The 23,125-nt window shown below is 40.2% G+C and overlaps 1 protein-coding gene across 1 annotated transcript in view; it reads left to right on the top strand.

The window, feature by feature from the left end:
- Nucleotides 1-19,163: 19,163 nt before the first annotated feature.
- The window catches only part of LDLRAD3 (low density lipoprotein receptor class A domain containing 3), a 65,992-nt gene continuing 62,030 nt past the window's right edge, over nt 19,164-23,125 (top strand). The window contains exons 1-2 of the mRNA XM_054699434.1: nt 19,164-19,414; nt 19,542-19,614. Of these exons, the coding sequence (XP_054555409.1) occupies nt 19,164-19,414; nt 19,542-19,614 (324 nt within the window). The remainder of the gene's footprint in view (nt 19,415-19,541; nt 19,615-23,125) is intronic.

The raw sequence follows: 23,125 nt of genomic DNA, 5'->3' as shown, positions 1-23,125 counted from the left end.
TACAGCTTTACAAGCAATTCTTAAATTGTTTCTGCATCTATGGCAGCATTCAAACATGTTCGACATTCAAAACCCTGAACTGGAATATCCAAGCGGTAAAGCTTAGATAAGTTACCTGTACCCTACCTACCACAAACTGGGGAGAAGGAAGATTATCCCTGTTTGGATTTGTAAGATCAGTCTTTCCAAAAATGTTCACACAAGCTTTTTCCAAGATGCACAGAATAGGTTTTTTCTAATACATATCACCCTGGCATGTGGAACTAAGGTTAGTTAAGGCTCTATGGGCCTTAGGAGAAACTGTTACCATAACCTTAAAGAATGCAGGTGACCTAGATTTAGGGACATCTCCAAAAATAACCTTTTTTTTTTTTTTTAAAGAAATCTATCTTAAGGTAGGGCAAACATCTTTTTTTTTTTAAAGAAACCTTTTTTTTTTTAAAAAAAAGAAACCTATCTTAAGGTAGGGCAAACATCTAGAGGCAAGGTTTTATTTTATAAAATCTTCCACTCCTTGTCATATAGGACCCCTTTCTGTCTTCTTGATGCACTGGGTCCCTACCCTATTCCTTAGCAGAGCGAGGACTTAAGGCCTTTGTTGTCCCATTTACTTTAGAATTTATAGACATGTAAATCCTTCATACACATATAATTAAATATGGTGTTTTATCCTACAAATCTGTATGATTTACTTATTTGCTCTTTTTTTTTTTAATTTTTTTTTTTTAATAGAGGCATGTTTTTATTTATTTATTTATTTGTTTGCTTGTTTGTTTGTTTATACATGCACTGGGTACAGTCAGAAGCGCGGGAGGGTGAGAGAATTCACCAGAGCCAGAGCAGGGAGCAGAGCAGGCAGAAGGACCGAAGTACACTGCTGAGGGGAGCAGCGGGCGGCAGGAGAGGTCTGCGCGCCATGTGGGACCCTCCTCTGGTGGCCGGGGAGCAGTCGGGGATCGAACCGGTGCCGCAGAGGCCGCGGGCAGCTTCGCAACCCAGCGCTCAACCGCTGCGCCACCGGGGAGGCCCCTTATTTGCTCTTCCACTCCAAAAGGAACAGTAGGGGAATTTTCCTCTGTCCACCAACAGTTTCAATAGTGGAAGGCAGACACTTACATACCACTAGCCTTTGCACACAATGGCAAATTGTTTTTAAATAGGAAGGAAGATGAATGGGAAAGGAATATAGAGAAAAAGAAATAGATATAGATCTGGATGTATGTAGATATGTGTAGATCTATAGAATTACAAATTGAAAAATAAATATATAGTTCTATTATTGTGAACCTAGTATATATATATGTGTATATATATATATATATATATATGGTTTTAGTCTTGATGTTATGACAAAAAATTACTATATGATTATGACCTGATCCTTCACTTTTAATATTCTCCTCCAAATTATGAGAACAATACTTACTTCTACTAATTTTGTTGATATGTTGTAAAGATAAATGATTTAATATCTGCTCACTGTGCTGAACACCTTAGGAAAAGAATGCATTATAGATACAAGTTATTTTAATTAGGGAAACTATAATTAGTAAAGTTCATAATATTTGCTTGCTTTAGACATAGATAACACTCAAATGTTTCTAAGTCAAACGGTTACTGGAAATTGTAGATGTTTTACTCTAATTATATTAATATAGACATATAAATTTAAGGTTTAAAATTGCATTAATTTGGAGTAACTTTTAAACTTCATTTATTTAAAATACAAGCTTGGAATTGAAGAGGGGAAGAAAAATGCATAGACTGTTCAGTTGGTTGGATCTGTTACATTAATTTCACAATCTGTGAAGGAGTGGATTGCCCCTTGAATGGTAATGGAAAATTAGTTTCTTTATTTCTTCATTAAGACTGTGGGAGGAAAATTAATACCCTCTTCAGCTTTTCCAAATTAATAGAATATATCTTTATTAAAATGATGAATGTACATGCCTACTTGCTTTTTGGTTGAGAGACTCTCTAACTCATAGAAAGACTAAACTTAAAGCTGAGACACTTAGACATTGTCTTGTTAAGGAAACTGAGTTTCAGTGAGCCTGAATTAGTTTCCCAAGGTCACACAGTTAATTAAGGACAAAGCAAAACTAGAAACGTGGGTGTCTAACTCAATCCAGTGTGCTTTCAAATCCATCAAATCATAAACAGGGGGAAAAGGAAATTTTTTTATTATATTTTTCATATTGTTAGTCTATATAATATTCTCAGTTCCTTTGTCCTGAGGGGTAGTAAGCCCCTGCAACACAATGGAAGAAAATTTGTACCTTTTCCCAATTTTCTTTTTGTAAGGTATAAGTGAAAAGCAGTAGACCCACTGTCTTTTACTATTCCATACATGAATAACATGAATCCCAGACACACACTCCTGTGTGTACACACACCAGGGTGTGCTTCCATCCATTTTAGGAACTAAGACATACTATTGGAGGTGACAGATGTGAACTAGACTTATCACAGTGATTGTTTTATAATGCACACAAATATTGAGACATTATGCTGTACAGCTGAAACTAACATATTGTTACATGTCAATTATATCTCAAATTTTTAAAAAGCACCATTGAAGCCTTTTCTCTAGTATCTCCCTGATTACATCCTTTTTCCTATACTCAGATAACACTTATCTGTCTTTTTTTTCTTTTCCGTCATTTCTTTGCTTTTCTTTATAATTTTACTTTATGTAAATGTGTCTCTAATTCACACACTGTTTAGTCTGTGCAGGTTTTCAAACTTTATAAAATTGGTATAAATGTAAATATTCCCCTATAACTTTTCACTCAGCATTCCACAAATTAAAACTACTCACCTGTTCAGAAATCATCATTGACTTTCTCTCTTTCTACTGAACTCAATACAAAATCTTCAGTCTATTCATTGAAGACATCCCACAATATGGCCTCATCACATATTTCCAATGTTCTTTTAGCCTCCACTTCCTTACACATACCTTATGACCCATTCAAAATCACAGTCATTGTTTCCCAAAACATGACCCATAATTTCTCATCTCCATGTTGTAATAGTCTAATGTTGAAAATTCACATCACAGGTGCTTCAAATCTCTCCCTTGCCCATGGAAGATATTCCCAATTAGTCATCCCCACCTTCCCACTCATCTGGGATACAATGTCTCAACACAGTGCTACAGACAACCATTACCAATGAGCCCCAGTTGGCACCTGAGGTGAAATTACCTTGCCATTCCTGAAATAATCCTTTCACCCGGCCTTCACCCCAGCTTCTCTTCTTGAATTTATTCCCATAAATTGAGGTGCACTTTAAACGTTCCCTCTTCTAGAGAGCCTTTTGAGAGTCCATCCTCTACCTCTACCACCCTTTAGTTCTCTAAGCACATTACAAGACTCTCACACTTATTTCATTTTCCCCTGTTGTGTTTCTTGCGTGTGCTGTCTTCTGTCCTTTTTTGAACCTTAAGTGTCTTTTTTTTTTTTTTAAAGAAGCATGTATTTTTTTATTTATTTATGATTTATTTGTTTGCTTCTTTGTTTTGTTTATACATGCACTGGGTACAGTCAGAAGTGCGGGAGGGTGAGAGAATTCACCAGAGCCAGAGCGGGGAGCAGAGCAGGCAGAAGGACCGAAGTACACTGCTGAGGGGAGCAGCGGGCGGCAGGAGAGGTCTGCACGCCATGTGGGACCCTCCTCAGGTGGCCGGGGAGCAGCCGGGGATCGAACCTGCGCTGCAGAGGCCAAGGGCAGCTTCGCAACCCAGCGCTCAACCGCTGCGCCATCGGGGAGGCCCTGAACCTTAAGTGTCTTAAGGCACTAAAAGCAGTGAAGAGTCCAGATTCTGGAGCCAGACTGCCTGGCTTTCTCACATCTAGTTGTGAGCACTTGTGCAAGTTGTTCAATATTTTTGAATTACAGTCCCCTCATCTGTAAAGAAGACATAATAATTGGAAAGATGTGAAAATTTAATGAGAAAATGTAAATCAAATGCTTAGCTGAGAGCCACACAGGGATCTTCAGCCTTCAAAATAGTAAATATTTCTCAAAAACTTAAACACAGTTACCATATGACTCAGTAGTTCCACTCCTAGTTATATGCCCAAGAAAATTAAAAGCATACGTTTACACAAAACTTGTACATGAATGTTAATAGCAACACTATCACTATAATCAAAAAATGGAAGCAGACTAGACGTCCATCAACTGATGAACTGATAAACAAAATGTGGTACAGCAACATGGAATATTAGTTTATTCCACATGGAATATTAGTTTAATATTAAAATCATCAAATATCACTACATGCTACAACATGGATGAAACTTGAAAGAAGTCGGTCACAAAAAAGGCCTTATGTTATATGATTCCATTTATATGAAATGTCCAGAATAGTGAATCCATAGAAACAGAAATAGATTAGTGGCTTCTAGGGGTTAGAGGAAGAGGAAAAGGGAGTGACTGATTAAAAACTATGGGGCTTCTTTTTGGAGTAACAAAATTGCTCTAGAATTACATATATTGTTGTATCTAATTCAACAATATGGTTGTATAACATTGTGAATATACTAAAGCCCACTGAATTATACACTTAAAATGGTTAAAATGTTGAATTTGGGCCTCCCCGGTGGCGCAGTGGTTGAGCGCTGGGTTACGAAGCTGCCTGCGGCCTCTGTGGAGCCGGTTCGATCCCCGGCTGCTTCCCAGCCACCGGAGGAGGGTCCCACACTGCCGCCCGCTGCTCCCCTCAGCAGTGTACTTCGGTCCTTCTGGCTGCTCTGCTCCCCGCTCTGGCTCTGGTGAATTCTCTCACCCTCCCGCACTTCTGACTGTACCCAGTGCATGTATAAACAAAACAAACAAATTAAATAAATAAATAAAACATGCTTCTATTAAAAAAAAAAAGAAATTAAAAAATTAAATTAAATTAAATGTTGGATTTTATGTTATATGAATTTTATCTGAATAAAAAAAGGTATTATTTATGTTGTATTACTATTCATCTTTGTATTCCTTAGAGTACCCAAGAAAACATCATTAATAAAGGTTTTTTAAGGGAACGATATTTAATATGACCTTAAGTGTGAAGGTGAAACAATTCAAGTTACTCTAAATTAGTGATTGCAATTTGCCTGCAGAACAAACCATAAATAAATGACAACTTACTGCTCTCTAGAAATTCTAAGAACTAAACCCAACTTAAGCAAAAACAGTTCCAACAATTTTGGGATTACATTTGGCCAAGAAGAACAAGTCATTGAGTGTGTGAAAAAAATTCTAATTGAAATAATTAATTAAAAAGAGGCTATTTTAAACCATGTTTTAAAAACACTAATATCTACTGTTGATGAGGTGGGTATATACATTTAGAACGCTTTGGGGGGTTTTTTGTTGTTGTTTTTAAGATTTATTTATTTATGCATACAAGAGCTGAGGTACAGGCCAGAGATGCGGGGCGATGGGGGGAGTGAGAGGACCCAACAGAGACAGAGTGGGGAGCAGAACAGGCAGATCCACTGAAATACACTGCTGAGGGGAGCAGAGGGGCAAGCGAGATAGGAGAGGTCTGCTGAGCCATGTGAGTTGCTTCCTGGCCAGCCAGGGATCGAACTCATTCTGCAGAGGCTGCGGATTACTTCAGTGTGTTGCTTAACCCCTTGCGCCACCAGGGAGGCCCCCATTAAGAACTCTTTCTGCATATTTGACAATGTGTAATACATATACATATAATGATGGCTAGAAAAAAGCCTGGAAAGGTGGTCCTGGAATGGTGGTACACTTAGAGGTGGACTTATTGACATTTTCTCCCCTGTCCTCATCTACATTTTTCTACAATGAACATAAAGTATTGCTGTGCCATAGAAAAAAATAAAAGCATTTTTTAACTTTTTGTAAGTCACTGGGAGATACGTGGGAACAAGTTTGCCTTTTTGATGTCGATGTCAACTTGTTGATTTTTTTAAAAACTCCTATGAGTAAACTAGAACTTTATTGAACTTGTTAGTGATATGCCTAGAAAATATTAGGTAAAATATAAAAATAATTGAGGACATACTAGATATGCAATTAGTAAATTTCTGATGATATATTATCTGTACAAATCAGCATTGAGACAGCATAATAGTTATGCTGATGAAAATAAATGAAGCAGGGCCTCCCCGGTGGCGCAGCGGTTGAGCGCTAGGTTGCGTAGCTGCCCCCAGCCTCTGCAGGGCCGGTTCCATCCCCGGCTGCTCCCCGGCCACCAGAGGAGGGTCCCACATGGCGCGCAGACCTCTCCTGCCGCCCGCTGTTCCCCTCAGCAGTGTACTTAGGTCCCTCTGCCTGCTCTGCTCCCCGCTCTGGTTCTGGTGAATTCTCTCACCCTCCCGCGCTTCTGACTGTACCCAGTGCTTGTATAAATAAATAAATAAATCTTTTTTAAAAAAAAAAAAGAAAGAAAAGAAAAGAAATGAAGCAAATGGTCTATGGTGGTGGAATGTGGTTGGGTTGGTGGTAGGTGCACGATGGTGGTAATACCTGGTGGGGTATTCCAGTATTACCTCAGTTAAAAATAAATCAATTAAAAAAGAAAAGAAAGTGGATGAAGCAATAACCCTTGGTAATGTTTAGAAACAGAATCTCTATATTTACCAAAAAGAGTTGGTAAACTGCCTTCTAAAATGATTATTCAAGGGGAGAGTAGGGAGGGGCAAATAATAAATAAATAAAATTATGATTCCAGTAGAAAACCGTTTCCTTATAACTATACTCTTCTCATCATTCAATGTGTCATTTTTATATTTGCCAATCTAACCAGCAAAACATGAATCTCATTTTAATTTTTCATCTCTTTGGTTACTAGGGAAATGGAACATTTTCTAAAGTTTTTTAACCAGCTATTTATATTTCTTCTTTTGTGAGTTGTCTTTTCATGTGCTATGTCTGTTTTTAAATGATCTTTTTCATTTTTTGATTTGATACAGTATTTTAAAGGGCAAAGATCTTAAGCCTTTATCTGTCACACATGATACATATATTTTCCCCAGTTTGTCATTTCTCTTTTAACTTCCATGGTGTCTTATACTGTCCTAAAATGTTTACTTTTTATGAGTTCAAATACATCAATTTTTTTTAATGATTTCTCCTTTGCTTATACTGTTAGTTTTTTACTCTAGGAGAAAATATTATCCACCTGTGTTTTCTTCTCATTCTTTTACAGGGTCATTTTTTCATTTTATTCTTTTTTTTAAAGCTTTTTTTTTTTTTGAAGATTTATTTATTTATGCATACAGGAACTGAGGTACAGGCCAGAGGTTTGTGGGGGGGGGGTGAAAGGATTCACCAGAGACAGCGTGGGGAACAGAACAGGAAGACTGACTGAAATACACTGCTGAGGGGAGCAGCAGGTGAGTCAGGAGAGGTCTGCTGCACCATGTGGGTTGCTTCCTGGCCAGTGATCGAACTTGTGCTGCAGTGGCTGTGGATAGATTCATAAGCTGCATCTTAACCCCTTGCACCACTAGGGAGGCCCTTCATTTTATTCTTGAAGTTATCTTATTTCATCATAAGAGGTGAAAGAGGCAATGAATTCTTAAAAACATTTTTTAAAACATACAAAATAACAGAATCTGAAGAAAATGTCTCCAAGGAATCATCACTTAATACAACAAAATTTCCTATGACGTAAGTATTGAAGCAATTGGAAACTCATTTTAACTCATTTAAGTTTTCTTTTGAAAAACAAGTATTTATCTAGAACGATATAATCATCCAAAGCTGGACAAAGAAGAAATAGAACAACTAAACAGACCAATTACAAGCAGCAAAATTGAGGCAGTAATCAAAGCACTCCCCAAAAACAAAAGCCCAGGTCCAGATGGCTTCACAAATGAATTCTACCAAACATTCAGCAGTGTATTATTGCCTATCGTACATAAACTCTTTCAAAAAATTGAAAAAGAAGGAATACTACCAAATACATTCTACTAAGCCAACATTACACTAATACCAAAACCAAACAAAGACAGCACAAAAAAAAAAAAAAGGAAAGAAAATTACAGGCCAATCTCCCTAATGAACACTGATGCAAAAATCCTCAACAAAATCCTTGCCAACAGAACCCAACAACGCATCAAAGGGATAATACACCACGATCAAGTGGGATTTATCCCAGAGGCACCAGGATGGTTCAATATACGAAAATTGATCAGTGTAATCCAACACATCAACAAAAAGAAAAATAAAAACCATATGATACTATCAACAGATGCTGAGAAAGCATTCGACAAAGTTCAACAACCATTTATGGGATAGAAGGAACATACCTTAACATGATAAAAGCCATATATGACAAACCCACTGCCAACATTATTCTCAATGTGAAAAGCTGAAAACCTTTCCTTTAAGATCAGGAACAAGAGAAGGATGTCCTCTCTCACCACTGCTCTTCAATATAATACTGGAGGTCCTAGCCAGGGCAATAAGACAAGAGAAAGGCATACAAGGAATACAAATAGGGAAAGAAGAAGTAAAACTATCACTATTTGCAGATGATATGGCAATAAACATAGAGAACCTTTAAAACTCCACAGAAAAACTGCTCCAAATAATCAACCAGTTTAGTAAAGTAGCGGGATACAAAATCAACACACGAAAGTCAGTAGCTTCCTATACACAAACAATCAATCTGAAGAAGAAGAAATCAAGAAAACCATCCCTTTTATGATTGAAACCAAAAAAATCAAATACTTGGGCCTCCCCAGTGGCGCAGTGGTTGAGCGCTGGGTTGCGAAGCTGCCCTCAGCCTCTGCAGCGCCGGTTCGATCCCCGGCTGCTCCCCGGCCACCGGAGGAGGGTCCCACATGGCGCGCAGACCTCTCCTGCTGTCCGCTGCTCCCCTCAGCAGTGTACTTCGGTCCTTCTGCCTGCTCTGCTCCCTGCTCTGGCTCTGGTGAATTCTCTCACCCTCCCGTGCTTTTGACTGTACCCAGTGCATGTGTAAACAGAACAAACAAACAAACAAATAAATAAATAAATAAACATGTCTCTATAAAAAAAAAAATCAAATACTTGGGAATAAACCTCACAAAAGAGGTGAAGGACCTATGCAAAGAAAATTATAAAACACTGTTAAAATAGATAGAAGAAGACACAAAGAAATGGAAAGACATCGCCTGCTCATAGATTGGAAGAATTAACATTTTTAAAATGGCCATCCTACCAAAAGCAATATACAGATTAAACAATATCCCAATAAAAATCTCAATGACATTCTTCAAAGAAATAGAACAAATACTAATAAAATTCATATGGAACCGCAACAAACACGAATAGCCACAGTCCTACTGATGAAAATAAAGGAGAAAGGCGATATCACACTTCCAAACTTCAAGCTATACTACAAAGCCATAATAATTAAAAGAGTTTGGTATTGGGACAAAAACAGATACACAGACCAATGGAACTGAATAGAGAGCCCAGAAATAAAGCCACACTTATATGGACAACTGATCTTTAACAAAGTAGCAAAGACTATGCAATGGAACAGGGACAGTTTGTTCAATAAATGGTGCTGGGAAAACTGGACCACCACAAGCAAAAAAATGAAACTAGACCACTATCTCTCACCATGCACAAAAATTAACTCAAAATGAATAAAAGAACTGGACATAAGACCTAAAACCATAAAATATATAGAAGAAAATATAGGTAAAACACTACAAGACATACAGTTCAAAACATATTTAAAGACTCATCATGGGGCCTCCCCGGTGGCGCAGTGGTCGAGCCCTGGGTTGCGAAGCTGCCCGCAGCCTCTGCAGCACCGGTTTGATCCCCGGCTTGTGGCGAGGGTCCCACATGGCGCAACAGACCTCTCCTGTCTCGCCCGCTGTTCCCTCAGCAGTGTATTTCGTCAGTCTGCCTGCTCTGCTCCCTGCTCTGGCTCTGGTGAATTCTCTTACCCTCCTGCGCTTCTGACTGTACCCAGTGCTTGTATAAATAAATCAATCTTTAAAAAGAAAAAAAAAAAAAGTTTCATCACCCAAAGCAAAGAAAGTCAAGGAAAAGATAAAATCTGGGTTTACATCAAACTGAAAATCTTCTGTACAGCAAAAGAGACATTAACCAAAACAAAAAGACACCCCACTGATTGGGAAAAATCTTTACACTCCATACAACTGATAAGGGATTGATTACAAAGATATATAAAGAACTCACATGACTCAACAAAGACAAAGTAAACAATCCAGTCAAGAAATGGGCAGAAGGACTTAAAAGACATTTCTCCAAAGAGGAAATGCAAATGGCCAACAAGCATATGAAAAAATGTTCAACATCCCTTATAACTAGGGAAATGCAAATAAAAAGCACGTTGAGATACCACCTTATACCAGTAAGAATAGCACATATCAAAAAAACAAGCAACAACAAATGTTGGTGAGGATGTGGTGAAAAAGGAACTCTTCTACATTGCTGGTGGGAGTGCAAACTGGTTGAAGCACTATGGAAAGCTGTCTGGAGGTTCCTCAGTCTACTAAAAATGGAGCTACCATACGACCTGGCAATTCTACTACTAGGGATCTACCCAAAGGGCACAAAAATATTGATTTAAAAGAACACCAGTATCCCTATGTTTACTGCAGCTCTGTTTACAATAGATAAACCTGGAAACAACCCAAATGCCCAAAAATAGATGACTGGATCTAGAAGATGTGGTATATATATTCACAATGGAATATTATTCAGCAATCAAAAAAGATAAACTCATGCCATTCGCAGCAACATGGATGGAGCTAGAAGGAATTATGCTCAGTGAAATAAGCCAGAAGGAAAAAGAAAAATATCACATGGTTTCATTTATAGCAGGAATATAGGGGAACCAAATAAGACATCAGTGTAAAAAAATAGTAACGGTACAAAGCACAACAAAGCAAAAACAGACAATTATAAATCAGAGACATACTACAGGGGATGAGGCGGGAGAGAGGTCAGAGGGAGGAGGGAGAAGCACAGGGGACTGAGGTGATGGTGCACAGGTGCATTGGTGAAGGAAACTCTATGGGGACAATACATGAGGGGGCGGGGGAAGCAAATACTGTTTTAAAATGAACAATGATGTAAAAAATTTAAAAAATTAATTAAAAAATTTAAAAAAGAAAAACAAGTATTTTTACTAATTAACTTCTATACTGCTTGGATGTCTTACAAAGGGTAGTTAGTGTTCTCCAATTAAATAATTGAAAATGTAAATTTCTTTAAAAAGAAAGAGTGATCCCTTCATTGTGTGAGAGGTTGATGCCACGTCAGTCAGATTTGAAATTTTATCTTTTCATGACTAAAGAAAAACAGAAGAAATACTTCGTGATTCCAAGGGCATGAATCATAAGTGCAACCACTGATAATTAAGTAGGATTCTAATGCCAATAGAGTGAAGTGGACATCCTAGGGTAGAAACCAGAAATCCTACTTTCGATCTTCTCCCCTATTCACTTATTTCTGCATCTCTGTCAATGCATTGAACAAATATCTTAGTTGTTAGAAAAGATGGATTTATGAGTTAACATAAAAAATTATTAAAAGCATTTGAACTAAAAACTCCAGGGTCAGCAACCTAGTTATTAGCATTTCAGGAAACCTTAAAAAGTGTTGTCAATTAATAAGGCTCCTCTCTGAGGCTCAGCTGTTATTTCAGTGTGCATAAATTCTCAAAGGTCCACTGAGGGTGGCCTCCCGGGTGGTGCATAGTCTCGGAACTATGAAGCTGTCGGCAGCCATTGCAACAGGAGTTCAATCTCTGGACAGGGAGCTAACCCACATGGTGCAACAGACCTCACCTGCCTTGACTGATGTTCCTCCCTCCCTCCCTCTGACCTCTCTTCAGCCTCCTCCCCTGCAGTTTAGTTCAGTCAATTCATTTGTTCTGTTCTCCACTCTGTCTCTGGTGAATCCTCTCAACCCCCCCCCCACCGCACCCCCCACACACCTCTGGCCTACACCCCAGCTCTTATATGCATAAATAAGTAAAATAAATCTTTAAAAAAAGGTCCGTTGAGGGTAGTGAAATATCAGAAGTGAACATTTGGGGAATAACATATTTTATGTAGTTACTGCTAATGAAGCTGAAGCAAAAGTGTGGGTTTTTTTCTTTTTAAGGTTTATTTATTTATACAAGAACCAGGGTACAGGCCAGATTTGCGGGAGGGTGAGAGGATTTACCAGAGACAGAGCGGGGAACAGAACAGGCAGACTGACAAAACACACTGCTGAGGGGAGCAGTGGGTGCAACAGGAGAGGTCTGCCGCACAGTGTGGGACCCTCCCCGGCTGGCTGGGATCGAACCTGTGCCGCAGAGGCTGTGGACAACAAAGCAGCGCTCAACTGCCTGTGACACCGGGGGGGGGGGGCGAGGAAGGCCCAAAAGTGTGTTTTAAATGAAGTTTAAACTTTCGGTTTCTGTTACTTCAGAACAAGCAATTTCTCTTTAAACATACTTGAATTTTCCGAGCTGCTAATTGCATTTATGTATACAAATGCTCACAAAAACAGGATGCCCCATAAATTTGTGTTTACTAACATTCATACAAATATGTGTATAACATTGATGTGAATAACCACACGCTTGCTCACAAGCATATTGTAGATTTACTTTTAACACATTGATGAAAAGGATTAACAGAATCAGGTAATGAGCAAATCCACTAAGGTTACTAATAATTAAAGACTTCTGGGTCCACAATGAGTAGAGAGCTCTCTGCTTAATGTTACCTAGGCCCTCACAAAGACCAAAGAAAAGATTTACTTATTGGGCCTCCCCGGTGGCGCAGCGGTTGAGTGCTGGGCTGCGAAGCTGCTCGTGACCTCTGCAGCGCCGGTTCGATCCCCGGCTGCTCCCAGGCCACCAGAGGAGGATCCCACATGGCGCGCAGACCTCTCCTGCCGCCCGCTGCTCCCCTCAGCAGTGTACCTCGGTCCCTCTGCCTGCTCTGCTCCCCGCTCTGGCTCTGGTGAATTCTCTCACCCTCCCATGCTTCTGACTGTACCCAATGCATGTATAAAAAAAACAAACAAACAAGCAAATAAATAAATAAAAAGAAAAGATTTACTTATTAATTCTTATGATAAATATTAATTGAGCATTTGCCAGGCACTATACTAGGCAGTGAAGAAAACTATTATGTTAAACCATATGAAATTGCTGATATTCAAGTATTTTTGATTTATAACAATGGCGGTTTTATATGGTTCAAACTAGGGAAATTGCAGAAATTCCTTACAGAGGGGGAAAAGAAAGAGTTGAAATTACAACTTAGAACAAATAAGAGGGAATAAAGAGGGAAAGAGAAAGATAGATTTGGGAAATTTAAAAAGGGATCATATAAATGAAAATAAAACAATAAAAATATATGATAACATAAACTCATAATAAATTCTTAATAATTAATGGAATTTATCCAGACTTTATTGAGTATATAACACAGATAATCTCATAGTAGGCTCAATATGTGCCTCAAAAGAAAGAGAAAATATCATTCTCCTTAAAAAAGACAAATCAATCTTCCTCACATTTCTAAACACTGTATTCTGACAATAAAAGAAAATAAAAATATTGAGGCAGTGAGAACTGGGAAACTGGTTGTAGAAATAAGGAAACTGGATGTAGAAACACAAAAATATCTATAAATACAATTCAGTACAAGTCTGAGGAAAAGGTAACAAAATTAGGAAAAAACAAAATATAATTTCTGAGATCAATTCTATAGCAATGTTACCTGATAACACAAGAATGAAAAATATACATAAAGTTATCAGAATAGAGAGGCCAATGAAGGTAAATCTAAAATTGTCTTAATATCTATTTTTTGCCTCCTAGAAAATCATGTAATTGTGTAATTGTGAGTGAACAAATTATAAAATAGTTTATTTGTATATGTACAAAAACTCAAATTCATATTTTTAATATAATTGATCCTTTTTTAAGATTTATTTAATTTATTTATAGTGGGGTGTAGGCCAGAGGTGTGGAGGGTGAGAGGATTCACCAGAGACAGAATGGGGAGCAGAACAGGTGGATTGACTGAAATACACTGCTGAGGGGAACAGGGGGTGAGACAGGAGCGGTCTGCTGCACCATGTGGGTTGGCTCCCTGGCTGGGGATCAAACTCCCGCTGCAGTGGCTGCCAACAGCCTCATCGTGCTGAGACTTAACTCCTTGCACCACCAGGGAGGCCCCAATTGATCCCCTTTCATAACATAAATGCTAGACAAAAGCAAGTCAAGCTATCCAGAACAGGGAAGAGTAATTAGAAAACTACCTAAACAGAACCCTCTTTACACCTACATTGAAGAACCATAGTTTTAGCCTAGGAAGGAATCTTAGAATTCGTTCAGACCAAACCCTCACCATCTCAGAAGAGGCAGAGGGAATTCAGAGAAGTGATTTATTCAAAGTCTTCTAACTAGAGAGAAACAGATTTAGAGATAGAACTTATTCTTTCATTCACTTGGCCCTTAGGAAGTCCTCCTATGTGTCAGGTAAGGGACAGGAATTGTTGAATTTTTTGCTGGTTCAAGGAGTTATGAGATGGTAACATGAGTGTGAGTAAAAGAGAGGCATAAACTGCTCAAGTCATACTGTACTTTAGTAAAAGAAACAATGCTTAAGACTCCAGTTATATTCCAAAAGGTAGTTTTTGAGAACTCTTGTTTGAGAGTTTTAAGCTAGGGTGTTATGTGAAAAAACAAAGGTGAATCCTTCACCAAAGCTGGATAAATAGGATCCTGGTTTACAGATTTCCTAAGAGTTCTTCCAAGTACTGTATGTCTCTCATCCATACCAGCAACATCAATGCTGTTTATTATCCTTCTTTGATGCAAAATTAATGCATGATTCTTAAATACTGCCAATTGTATAAATAGAAATCAGTGAATTGCTTTCTTTTACAAATTGAGTGTGAAAAGTGAGTTTTTGCAATTGACGCTAAATAAATTCATGTATTAAAAAAGTATGTTTATTTATAATATGATAAATACCTGAACATGGGTTTATTTAAAATAAGCCAAAAAATTGTGGGGTAATCGGAGTAAAATTATAATAAAATGAACTGATAAGTGAAATAATTAATTATAATTGCAGAAATGCCAAGGTCTGAACAAAGAGTGGGAATTTTGTGACTGGCTGTGACTTAAGTCTCTGTCACTGGTCCCTGGAGGCAGCTCAGAACCATGTTGATTCAAGTTCCTACGTGCCCAGTAAGGATTATAAGGATTACTATTTTTTAATCACGGCAACTAGTTTTATTACTACCCAAAACATGGCACAAAACTTGATTGACCATGGTGATCTCTCACACTACTCTTGATTTTAATTGATTTGTTAATAACAGTCATTGTTCTTAAATGATAGAATTGAATGTGAGCTCTAGTCAAAAATTCTTTTAGAGGATTTTGAAGCAACTGTCTAAAATAAAATTTTTAACTCCTTTACCAATTTGTTAAATCTGAAAGTACCCGCATATAAATATATAATCAACCTTGAAAAGTAGGAGTTTTTCACTTTTCCACCTGCTGATTTTACTGGGAAAAATTAAAACAGCAAACACTTGATGTTGAAATGTCAAGGCTAAAATGTCACAGAAACATCAAGTTCAGAAAAGTTGCATCTCCTGTTCTGAGTAATCCAATGATGCAGTCATCAGCATGTCTTTAAGGATGTGGATGTGACCTTACATTGCAGAGTTTCATAGCTGCAACCTTAATATTTGCTGTCACAGTCCTTGAGTCAATACTCATGCCCACACAATAAAGCAAGTTTCCATTTCATTCTTGAATTCACACAGGTAAGTGGGGTGGGTATGAGTTCAAACTCAGAGGTACATTATTACATTAATCTGAGTCCATTAACTTCAGTGCTGTTTCTTTCTGACTTCTTTTGAAATTAAGTAATTCTTTACCTGCTGCCTTCCAGTGAGTGGTAATAACTCAAAAGAGTGCTGGAAAGACTCAAAGACTGGATTACTGCTTGGTCAATGACTATTTCAAGACCCTTACTTCTTCATGCTTCAACTGTTCTTTTTTGTAAATGAAAATCATTACTGGCCCAACTCCACAGATCACTAGAATAAGAACATTTAAAATGCTTTGGAAAAAAAGGCATATGACTTTTTTCACTCTAAAAAGCAAATGATACAAAATAGGAAAATGAACACAAAAAGTAAATAATAGAAGAAATTGGCAATCTTAGACAATGTTGACACTGGCCATTGTCTTCTCTCTTTGTTGTCTAATCTCAAACTCTCCTGCGGTTCCATAGTGGTTAAAGTTTGTGTGCATACTGCCAAATGCATTCTTTAGGATCCAACAATACAGGGAAACATGCAGGGATATAATTCACCACCAAGAAACAGAATTTCACTTCTATGTCTGCTTCCTCTCCCTACTATAAACTCTGATATTTGATGTGAGCACAAAGCCTCATTTGTTTTGGTGCAAATATCCAGATATGTGGGTGGACACATTCTACCAAGGAATGTCATCAACGTTCATATCTGTAGATTCCACAGCATGAAGCATCTGACCAATTGCTTCTCTCAGTGTAAGTGTGAAGCACTTTTCCTACCTGAAAGTAAATTACTTCCACAACCACCCAACCTAGTCCCCCATGCACAGAGCCAGAACCATATAAAAGGCTCTCTGCTGGGTACTGTGGAGAATGCAAAGATGACTAAATGAGTTCTGGCCCTTGATAGGAACTTCACAGGCCCACATTCTTAGATATAGATCTTAGGCTAAGTTCTCCTCCAAAACAGACTGTTTATCTTTCTGTCCTCAGGGCTTAGTGATGTAGTTTGGCTAAATGAATGAAAGAATAGTTGAATGTTCTAATGAAGATGTTTCCTGTTCTAGGATGTTTACCCACAAGAAATCATTTCTAGTCTCTTCACAACTGATCCCAACTGCTTAAGAACAGTAAAAGGATGGAAAAGGGAAAGAAGGAGCTATCATAGAAACAGATTAAAGAACAAGACAGACAAATGGAAACTGAGGAGGAATAATTTGGGAAAAGGGAAAAGAAGCACTGTTTAGAAGGAATCAGGAAAAGGAAATTTCTGCAGAAACCTTTAGAAGAATTCAGTTGATACTAAATAATTAGAATGAAACAGATAATAACCTTTGTGGGAAGAGAAAAAGAATTAGATGGAAACAGAATTAATTAAAGATTAGAAAGGGGAACACATGTTTCCTCGTGCTTCCAGCAAGTGCCAAGCCACTTGGGCCAAGGATGGAATCTTACATAATGTTTGGAAGAATTAAGCATCTCATTTGGACAAGGAAGGATGTGAACATCATGGGTCATAAGATCTCTGGCTACTTGCTGCCTTCATTACTTAAGGCAGCAATTCTCTTTTTGATTTCCAGACCTCTTTATAAACATTCTTTAACATTATCAAGGATTTCAAAAAGCTTTAGTTATGTGAATTATATCATAGTATTTATCATCATTACATATAAAAACTGAGAAATTTTCAAAATAATATTTCAAATCAAGACAAGTTTCTTGAGTTTCTACACAGACTAAAAGTTCAAGATTTCAACATATAATAGTTAGATATTTAAGAATAAGGAAATTATAGCGATCCTGGCAGATGTGACCAACGATAGCTAATAGGGACCTCGCTGGGTGGCGCAAGGGGTTGAGTCTCACGCAAGCACTATGAAGCAATCTGCAGCCACTGCAGCATGTGTTCCATCCCCCGCCAGGGAGGTGACCCACATGGCGCAGCAGACCTCTCCTGTCTCGGCCGCTGCTCCCCTCAGCAGTGTATTTCATTAGTCTGCCTGTTCTGTTCCCCAGTCTGTCTCTGGTGAATCCTCTCATCCGCCAACACCTCTGGCCTGTAGCCCAGTTCTTGTATGCATAAATAAATAAATCTTTATTTTAAAAAGATAGCTAGGGCCTCCCCGGTGGCGCAGCAGTTGAGCGCTGGGTTGCGAAGCTGCCCGCAGCCTCTGCGGAGCCGGTTCGATCCCCCGCTGCTCCCCGGCTGCTCCCCGGCCACCAGAGGAGGGTCCCGCATGGTGCGCAGACCTCTCCTGCCGCCCCCTGTTCCCTCAGCAGTGTACTTCGGTCCTTCTGCCTGCTCTGCTCCCTGCTCTGGCTCTGGTGAATTCTCTCACCCTCCCACGCTTCTGACTGTACCCTGTGCTTATATAAATAAATAAATAAATAAATAAATAAATAAATCTTTAAAAAAAAAAGATAGCTAATAAAAGGTAGGAAATACTGAGAATAAAATTAAAATCTCTATGAAAATGTACATATTGACACTTAAACCTGCTATCATAGAAACCACAAGACTACACATGCAGGCACTCTATAAACACAGCGATGACATCACTGAACATCAAATAGCCTCTGGAAATTTCCACTGCGCACTCACGAGAGAAAGAGAATGAAAAAAGCAAATCAAATCTTGTAATCATAATGGAAATAGTTTTCACCCCTTGAAAGAATCCTGGAGGCGTCCCGGAACTGGAGGACCACGTTGAGAACCAATGTGATCTATTAATTTATTTTCACGTCACTTCCCATTTCATATTACTAATAAAGTGTATTTTCTCTGATGACTATTGTGTGCTCATTCCTGGATCACCTGCTGAACTACGATGACCTAGAGGAACGACAAGACCCTTAGCCTAATAAAGCAGGAGGCCGGGGCTCGACGTGTCAAATGCGCTTGGCTTAGCCCTGGGAACTGACATTGTTCGCTGAATTCGCAGACGACTCCTGATCTAGAAACGAATCCAAAACTTTGCCAAGGCGGGGCCAGCTCTGGCGGCAGGCGGCGGGGCCAGCCAGGGCTGAGCGCCGGAGAGGTGGCAGCCGCGAGTGAAGCGCGGGCTCCCCAGGACGCCTGCCAACCCGCCGCGCGCCTCAGGTAGGCGGGCCCCGGGAGGAGGGGCGCGGCCAGGTGCTCCGCAGGTACCCGCCGCCTCCCTTCCCCACTGCTCCGCTCCGCAGTCCCCCGGGATCCAGGCAGGAACCCGAGCCGCGCGCGTCCGGTGCCAGACCCGGGCGCCTGCTTCGCCGGTGCGCGGCCCTGCCCGGAGTGTCGCTGAGATCTGGGGGCACCGAAACCGAGGGCCTGGCGGTCTCAGGGACCACCCGACGACGGGGCTCTGTCCCGGGAGCATCTGGAACATGCGCCGGGAGCTGCAGGTGCGGGACGCGGAGGCTGGGCCCCGGCGGGGAACGGGTTACTCGGACGGGGCCTCCTGGGCGGACGGAGTCGGAATCCCACGAGAGCCAGAGGGTCGCCTGCGGCCACAAGTGCCCGCTCAGCCATCTGCCGAGTCCGGGGGCGCGCGCGGCATTTGTCCCCAGGCGCTCTTGGGGCCGCTTTCTTGGCGCGGGTCGGCCCTGGTGACCGAAACCACGCTCGGGCGCAGCCGGTGACTCAGTTCTCAGAAACTCCAGGGCTGAGCCAGGGGCTTCTTTGGACTGTTTTTTTGATTTGTTGCTATTTGTTAGTTTATTTGACAGTTGCCAGACTATGTTTACGCTTCTGGTTCTACTCAGCCAACTGCCCATAGCTACCTTCGCGTTCCTCCTTACACAAGAAGTCCGGGGGAGTCCAGGCATGCGGGAGAAGGTAAGCGTGCTTTTCAGGCCTCCAGAAAACCCCCTTGCGAACTGCAGCCTCGTCTTATAGATCGCAAACGAGAAAGTGTGCTATGTGAAATTACATGCCCCATCAATCACAGAAGCACTAAAATATCCTTTAGTTTAATTTGCGGCCTATTGGTAATGTGGTTTGTTGTGTTAAGTGTAATTTACACAAATTTATTTCTGCGAGTTTCTTTGATAAATATGTGAAGACCTGGTTTGTGGTTAACGATTTCAACTTCTGAAAATCAGAGAGGGCGTTCTGTCTAGAGGAGACTATTGGTAATTATAATTATAATTACTCCTTCCTGGAAAGATGGCATACAGGGAGCCTGAAGTCTAGTCCGGACTTGTAGTGAGACCCTGGGCAAGCTACTTGCTTAACTCCTTTCAACCTGAATTTTTTGCTGTTGTTGTTGTAAAATGATGGAGATGGGGAGCGGATTGGTTCTGAGGTTCTTATTGATTTTATTTTTTTTTAAAGATTTATTTATTTATGCATATAAGAACTGGGGTACAGCCCAGAGGTGTGGTGGGTGAGAGGATTCACCAGAGACAGAGTGGGGAACAGAACAGGCAGATTGACTGAAATACACTGCTGAGGGGAGCAGTGGGCTAGTCAGGAGAGGTCTGCAGTGCCATGAGGGAGCTCCCTGGCAGGGGATCGAACTCAGGCTGCAGTGGCTGCTAATGGCTTCATAGGTTGTGTCTTAACCCCTTGCACCACCAGGGAGGCCCTCCTTATTGATTTTAAATTATCTGATTATCTGAATAAAGAATGATGATTATCAGAAAAGTAGATTTGGGGCTTGCTAAGCTTACAAGTTCACATCTTATGTGTTGGTTCCTGTTTCAAAAACAGACTAGTTCCTGTACACATTTAAAAAACTAATCTAGAAAAAAGCAAGGACAGCACACACACAAAAGGGTTTTGTGTGTGTGTGTGTGTGTGTGTGTGTGTGTGTGTGACCTTCGCTGGGGATCGAACTGGCGCTGCAGAGGCTGTGGACAGCCTCGCAACCCAGTGCTCAACCGCTGAGCCATCAGGGGAGGCCCCACAAAAAGGTTTTGACTTTCAGCTTTCTCCTATCTAGCACCCTACTAGTGCCAGGATTCGGGATCTACTTCCCATATTTTCCTGTCCCTTATTCTTTCTCATTAGATCCTACTCTGAGCTCATTTCATTTGGGGAGGATCTATTACACTAATAATCCTTGATGACTTATTAATCATTAATACAGCTTAGTATGTTAAGACTTCCTATGGGTGTGTGTGTATGTGTGTGCACGCGGGTGTGTGTGGTTTAAGATAGCGCAATATCTTAACCTAAAGGACTCAAATCCTAATGGAAGAATACTAAGTAATTGGATAGGCTAGTTAGTGTCATAGGGAGATTTTGAAAGTAGATTCTTCTTAGGACCACCCAAGCACACTCATATATAAAGTTAATACTCATGCTCAGTGGGACCAAATGGTGATCCCCAAAGTGCTTGTGAGAGTGTTCATTCACATTATACAAGCATAAAAGACATTCTCAAGGATATCACCAACTGTGGAAAGAATGTGCACATAGAAGGTTGGTGATATCTGTGGGAGATGTAAATAAGGGCATATATATATATATATATATATATATATATATATATATATATATACTTTTTTGAAGATTTATTTGTTTATGCCCACAAGAACTTGGGTATAAGCCAGAGGTGCGGGAGTGAGAGGATTCACCACAGACAGAGTGGGGAGCAGAACAGGCAGATCTACTGAAATACACTGCTGAGGGGAGCAGCGGGCAAGACAGGAGAGGTCTGCTGTGTCATGTGGGTTAGCTCCGCAGCTGGCCGGGAGTCAAACTCTTGCTGTAGTGGCTGGCAGTAGCTTGATGGTTCTGTCTTTAACCCCTGTGCCACCAGGGAGGCCCTATATATTTTTTAAATTGATTTATTAGTACATACTATGTGTTAGCTATGAGTTCCTTCATGCTATGTGCTGATAATGCAAGGCTATGATCCCAACCTGGAGGACTTCTCCATCTGGTGGGGGAGGCAGGGTGTAAAGAGATAGTCTTTATAAACTATGAAAGAGGTAGGAACAGAATGTTCAACAGCAAAGAAGAAAAGTGAGCAGCAGTATCTTTGCCTCAGAAGAGTTATATGGCACATAAGCCAATTTTCTCTATCTGCAAATGAGATATAATAAATGGAGATAAGAAAAGCAACTAGGAAAATACGACATCTTCAGCTAAATTCCGATAAAGCCCAAGGGTGGAGTTCAAATGACTCAAAAGGGAATTTATTTGGAAAACATGGGAAAGCAGAAGAAAGGAAAAGAATAGAATATCTGTGTTGGTAGATTTTTTTTTAAAGATTTATTTATTTATGCATACAAGAACTGGGGTGTAGGCCACAGTTGTGGGGGAGGTGAGAGGATTCACCAGAGAACAGAGTTGTGGAGCCGAACAGGCAGATCTACTGAAATACACTGCTGAGGGGGAGCAGTGGATGAGACAAGAGGTCTGCTGCACCATGAGAGTTAGCTCCCTGAATGGCCAGGGATCAGACTCATGCTACAATGGCTAGTGATAGCTTGATAGCACTGTCATAACCCCTGCACCACCAGGGAGGCATCTGTGTTGGTAGACTCGAAATGGCAGAATGTACAGACAGCTTTCTAGGAAGGTCTCCTGACAGGAGAATAGAGATGGTAGGAGAATCAGAGGGGCAGATACAAAAGAGCGAAGGTCAGTGCATTCTCAGCGTTGGCCAGAGGGAAATAGGAATTCTTACCAGAAGTTCAGGAAATGGAGGTGCTGGGAAGTTTAATTCTTTCAATTAATTCAGGTTTACTTAGAACAGAAATAGTAAGGAAGAGTAAGGGACAGTATTTCTCCAGAGGTCATAGGTGAGAAATCGTTTGATAAGGCACTGAAGGTGGCTGAATTGGAACTTTCACACCAAGGAAGTGGCAAATAGCTGGTGGAAGGCACAGGCAATGCAGGGGTGAGGAGTCTTTTATTGGAATAAATATTTCAGGGGGCCTCCCCAGTGGCACAAGGGGTTAAGCACCGCACTATGAAGCAATCTGCAGCCTTTGCAGCAGGAGTTCGATCCCCAGACAGCCAGGGAGCAACCCACATGGCGCAGCAGACCTCTCCTGTCACGCCCGCTGCTCCCCTCAGCAGTGTGTTTCAGTCAGTCTGCCTGTCCTGTTCCCCACAATGTCTCTGGTGAATCCTCTCCCCCTGCATCTCTGGCCTGTACCCCAGCTCTTGTATGCATAAATAAATAAATCTTTAAAAAATTAATATCATTTCAGGAATAAAAATGCTTCTGTCTTACTTTCCTTCGAAAGTGAAAGTAGCTTTATTGACTCACATATGGAGGGCAGGGTGTGGTGTTTTTACAACTCAGATAACTTACTTGAACAGATGACTGTCATATTTGGTGCTTTTTTAGCAATAAAATTTAGAGATCTGTAAATATCTGAGAAGGAGC

The sequence above is a fragment of the Talpa occidentalis genome, unplaced genomic scaffold (assembly GCF_014898055.3).
Source record: "Talpa occidentalis isolate TD23 unplaced genomic scaffold, MPIMG_talOcc4v2.1 talOcc4.3, whole genome shotgun sequence".
Lineage (NCBI taxonomy): Eukaryota > Metazoa > Chordata > Mammalia > Eulipotyphla > Talpidae > Talpa > Talpa occidentalis.
This window is presented reverse-complemented; position numbering and strand designations above follow the sequence as displayed.